Source organism: Cynara cardunculus, unplaced genomic scaffold, assembly GCF_001531365.2.
Source record: "Cynara cardunculus var. scolymus isolate 2C unplaced genomic scaffold, CcrdV1 Un_Scaffold_6094, whole genome shotgun sequence".
Classification (NCBI taxonomy): Eukaryota; Viridiplantae; Streptophyta; class Magnoliopsida; order Asterales; family Asteraceae; genus Cynara; species Cynara cardunculus.
Window position 1 is genome coordinate 19,543 of NW_020202764.1, and position 5,740 is coordinate 25,282.

Below are 5,740 nucleotides of genomic sequence, written 5' to 3' on the forward strand. Positions count from 1 at the left end.
TGAGGCTGTCATCAGTCTGTTGTCGTTGAATTTCGAGTTCTTCCTCAACCTTGAGTGCTTCGAGTCTTTCAGCTTTTGTAAGGAAGTCGAACTCACCACAACTAGATGTATGAAGAGGAATTTTTACTCTAGTTTGGTTGAGTAACTCCATGAGCTGAGTCATCTATTGGTCGCTAGGAACACTAGAAGTTGGGTTTTCGGGTACCCATTCATCTAGATGACCACAGGTAGTAGAAGGAATAGTAGAAGAGAATTGATGGAGAGAGTGACGATGGCAACCCTGAATGGTTCAGCATACCCTTACGGATTGATAGGATTGAAGAGAACTTTCAGGTTTCCTTTTTCAGCAACACCTTTGTCTTTGGAGGAGGTGTTTTGGTTCTTTAGAGATGTCTCCTTCTCTTTTTCTTTCTCCTTCTCCCCCTGGGATGAAGATTCCCTAAAAGAGACGCCTTTTAGAGCAGTAGCTGGTTTGGTGTGGTATTGAATAGTGAAGTCGTTGTCATCATCATCATCATCACCAAGATCTTTTTTAGCATCAGGAAAGGAAAGAGGATCATCAGCTTCATCGTCATCATCATCGTCTTCATCTTCACCTTCTTTATCGCCAACATCAACTGCAGAGGTGATAGGAAGGTCTTCGTCTTGAGCATCAGCTCTGACAGCATCATCAATTTCCTCATCTTCAGCAACAACTTCAACTTCATGGAAAGTGATGGCATCAGCTTCATTTGCTTCAGCTCTTTCAACTTGAGCATCAGCATCAGCTGGTGTTGTATGGACAGCAGCAGCTAAGTCTTTCTCCTTCTCTTTGTTATCAGCAAAACAAGAGGTGAGATTATCAAGACTTTTAGCAGCGATATCCATTCGCTGTTCAAGATCGGCCATAGATTAAGCTTGAAGAAGACCAAGTTCGAGCACTTGATCCAGCGATAGGTGATCCTCAACTGTGAAGGAGGGTGCATGAACTGGCACTAGACGTTGAAGAAGATCAAGTGTCTGTTGCATCACCTCCCCATGTTTGTTAAGCTGAGCCTGTGCTTCATCGGCTTTACTATTGATAGCAGAGATACCCTCAGCGTTGATACGGACATCGGCTTGCACCGCAGATAGTAGTTCCTTCACGTCATTGACTTCCACTTTGACAGCTGAGAGGTCAGAAGAAAGGTCATCTCTTAGAGGCATGTCTTTATGGACTTGGTCTATTTTGATCAAGATAATCTCTACTACTGGGAGAATCAGCTTTACATCATCAGCCATGTTGTATTCTTCTTCCATGGTTGGCGATCCTTCATAGTAGGGACCTAAAAAAGAAGAGGTTTGTTGGGTCTAAATTTCAGTGTTTAATTGTATTCATCTTGAAAGATAATATTTGTTCTTGAATGCTAATACAAATCTGCCATTGATTCTATGAAGATTTATGAAGATTGATCATTTCGTGGACTCACATTTGGTATCAGAGCGAGTTATGCAAGAAATCAGAAGAAGAAATCAACTAATTTGAAGAATTTTTTCTGAAGTTAATATTTTGTTATCTCATGTTCTTCATTCTTTTAAGTGTTTGATCCAAAAAAAATTCAAATTTTTGTGTTTTTGTGTTAAAATCAGGATCAAAGTGTGCGTATGTGAATAGTGAATCTTTGTTATTCACACGATTTTATGATTTGATCATCCGATTTCATGATTTGGTAAAATTTGTGGTTTTGAAAAAGTTGTGTTCTTAATTTTTTTTTTTTTCAAAAAGTCAGATTTTGATCTAATTTTGGATGATAAAATTGAAATTTTTGTTTTTTTGTTGTGTTTGGATTACAGGAGTTGGAATCTTTTTTAAGTCCAAATTACAAGCCCATATCCGGATTAGGCTATATCGTGCAAAAAAAAAAAATTGGCCCATCCGTATTAGCATGATTTCGCACAACAGCCCATCAGGTTTTCATCTTAATCGCCTACAACTCATCTTCATCGCACAGACCTCACTTGTCCGATTTCTCATCTAAATCACGTGAAGTTCTGATTGTATTCATGGAAAATCGTACAAGGGTTTGACAGATTTGAGTGTTTATCTGCCAAAGTTTCACCCGGATCCAAGTCTTCATCGCACATAGTGACAGCAGGGGTCATACTTAGCCATATTAATCAGTGTAATCAGGACAGACCTTTCAGGATTTGAAGTGTGAATCGCTGGTAGTGTCATCCGGACTTAGTAAATCGTAGGCATTGTTATCCGGACATAGCTTAAAACTCACCTTCTTGTCTGAGTTTCTTATATATTGCACACCATTCTAACTATATTCAGCCTTTTATCGCTTATTGCATTGCATGGTTTAGGTGTAAATAGGTAATCAGCCTAGTCAATTTAGCTCTTGATAATCTTTGCATCCGGCCTCAAGAATCTCGCACATAGGATTGTGCGGATTAGAACTCCTTACATAGGCAGATTTGGTTATCCTCGGTCGCTTAACTCCTTGTCCGAACTCATTCCTTGGAAAACTGCTCAAGTACAGAGTTAGACGGATTTGTAGCCCAACACAGACTTGGTTTAGGTTTAACCATTCTTGGGCTTTCTTGTTTACTTAGCCCATCCAGATTTCATTTTCTCGTATTGAATCAGGTTTTATCTAGATTTTTTCTTTTTTAACTAAAACTTCTATTTTTTTAGGATTTAACTGTTTTGATCTGATTTGAACTGTTTTGAAATTTTTTGAACTGATTTGTGTCGTGTAAACTTGTTTTGATCAGTTTTAATTGTTTTTGACTGTTTTTGACTGTTTTTAACAGTTTTTGACTATTTTTACTGATTTTTAACCGTTTCGCTGATTTGCTGATTTCTCAACAGTTTCTGAGTTTTTTCTGATATTTTTGAGCTTACGAATTGTATCTAAAAGATTTTATTTGTTTGTGATTTCTTTGATTGATTTCGTTAATTGCATTAGATTCTTTGATCAATCGCTGATTTTGAAATGACAGTTTATCTTGAGAAGGAGAACAGGGAATTGAAAGAGAAGATTTCTAAACTAGAGGAAAGTTTGTTTGAGTACAAAGAAAAATATGTCAATATGTTCGTGAGAATTTTCTTAATGAGGATTTAATTAAAGACTTAAGAAGAGAGAATACAAAAATGAGAGAAAACGTTGAAAGATAATTTTTGCATACAATTGAAAAGCTTGAGAACACTCTGAGTTCTGTAAGAAAAGAGTGTGATGAAGAGCTAAAAACATGGAGTAAGTCAAATAAAGACTTATTTAATAAACTCCAAAAAGTTCAAAATGAACTAAATGCTGAGAGAAAATCTTCTGGAAGAAATAATACAGAGACAGAGGACTTCACTGAGAAACTTCATAAGTCTGAATGTGATTTGATTGAATTAAGGAAGTTACTGGAATTAGAACAAAGAAAGGTTCTAGAAGCTGAGAAGAGTTTGAATGTTGAAAAAACAGAAATAGAGAAAGAGAAGAAGAGAATAATTGAAGTAGAGAAAAGATTTGGTACTGAACGCATATCTTATGAGAATAAGATCAACTCTCTAGAACTGAACGTTAAAATGTTATTGAATCAAATCTCAGATTTTGAGCAGCTAATCATCTTGGAACGAGCCAAGATAGATAAAGAGAAGAAAGAGATCAGAGAAGAACATCTGAGCAAGAATCAAGAACTATCTGACTGCATTGCTCAAAAGCAGAAGGCTTTGGACGAAGAGAAAAAGTTGTTTGCTCTTGAAAAACGAAATACTGCTAAGAAATATGCAGCAATGGCTAAAGAGCTTGTAGAAAAGAAAAAATAGCTCGACATTGCTTCTGAGAATAAAAAGAGCAGCTCAGATGAAGAGAGAATAGAGTTTGATAAAGAGAAGAAGATGTTTGAGAAGCTTAAGAAGGAGTTAGAAAGTAAGCTTTTGGATACTACAAAGAAATTGTCTGATCTGAAGACAGAACTTGAAACTGAACTGAAAATGAGAACTGAACTCAAAGAGAAGTATGATTTAGTTACTGATGAACGAGACCAGCTTTTAAAGAAAGTTAAAGACTTTTCTTGTGCTCAAAGTTCAACTGGTTCTCCTTCACAGTGTAAAACAAGCTTTGATAACTGTTATAAATCCAACAGTTATTCAAGCAGCCCTAAATCAATTGTTTCTAACACTATTCTCGTTCTTCAAATCAGTACTATCAAGGGTACGTCATTGGATCACCCAATTATCATTCTTCAAAAGTTAAAAGTATTTGGGTCAATAAAGTTGAATATGTTTCGTCTCGTAACTATGTTGTAACTAACAATGTTCTTCCTTGTTTTGTGAGATCAACTAATGATCTGATTAATCTTAGCCAAGACAACTGATTTTGTGAACAGGAAACGGTACAACAGGTGGAATGGAGACAACAGATATCAGAAGAACTGGAAAAATAATAACAGGTATGATAATAATAACTAGTATGGATCTTATTACGTATATGATCATCCTGTTAAAAGTGCAAAAAAGAAAACATCTAATAAAAATAGATGGTTTGGCAGTTACAACATCCCACAACCTGATACTAACAAAGAAAGACCCAAGTTTGTCTGGGTACTAAAATCCGTTCGATCTGTTTTTGCAGGTGCGTCATTACAGTGCTAATCAGAATAACATGTCTATGATGTACTAATGCAGGGGGAGTTGTATACTGTTCCAATTGAGGCTTCTAAACATTCAGTTTAGGACTCATGCTTAAACATTATGGTTTCTGAATACTCAGTTCAGGACCTGTACCAAAAATGTTTCCATTTTTTTATTATTTTTGAGTTGAACCGAAATATTACTCAAATCTATTTTCTAGGGGGAGTCTCTAGAAATTTTTGAATAAATGTTTTTCAGAAAGTGAACTATTTTTTATGGAAACGAGTACATTTTCTTAGCAAGTATTTCCTAAGATTTTACTTGCGTAATTTCTCATCGAACATAATTCCAATACCTGTTTCAGCTTTCTTCAAAATGTTATTATCACGTCTCTTAAAATGAAAATCATTTTTGGTGATAATACGCTCGTTTGTATTCAAAGGTTGTTTTTCTGATATATATATTTTTTTACTTTGATTGATACACATCCATTATTCTTTGAATATCAGAATCTGTAAACTTGTTCTTACAGATCTTCATTTATTTCTCTCACATATTGAATAATCTGATTTTGTGTATTACTCCTTCATTGATTGTGCTTAAAAGCCAAATATCTTGATCAATTTTTATCTGATCATTGTGTTTTATTTGCAATACTATTTTTGATCAACTATTTTTTATCAAATGAACATACTGCTAATTTTAGGAGGGACTGAGTGCTTAACTAAAATACCTCAATGGAATGTCATAACCGACAAACCTACCCATGAGGACAACCATATCTGAGTGAGCTTAAACTCAAAATGGGTTTGTGTGTTGAGATTAAAATGAAAAAGAGAGGGGTAGTTATTGTGAGACAAAAGAAATGATGAGAGTTGTGTCATGATCAAAAGAATAAACAGAATCATGTTCCAAACTTCAAATTACCGGGCATACCACGTAATCTATTAGTTCTCAATTCTTTGGAGACTAATATTGAAAAAGGCAAAGCCCAAGCCAATTCTTGTCACAACCCCACCAACTACTCATTTATCTCTTAACAGATAAGTGTTTCAATAACACTTAGGGCACGGAGCTCACAATCTATCAGTTTCTTATTCAGAGAAAATTGATATTGAAACAGAAGGATATATGTCCCCTCCCCCTTCAAGT

At 35.4% G+C, this 5,740-nt stretch overlaps 1 protein-coding gene across 1 annotated transcript; it reads right to left on the reverse strand.

Annotated features, from left to right (window-relative positions):
• Window positions 1–300: 300 nt before the first annotated feature.
• LOC112504588 (pheromone-processing carboxypeptidase KEX1-like) lies at window positions 301–888 on the reverse strand. The gene has a single exon (XM_025108538.1). It carries the CDS (start codon window positions 886–888, stop codon window positions 301–303), a length of 588 nt encoding a protein of 195 aa, XP_024964306.1.
• Between the last annotated feature and the right edge of the window lie 4,852 nt (window positions 889–5,740).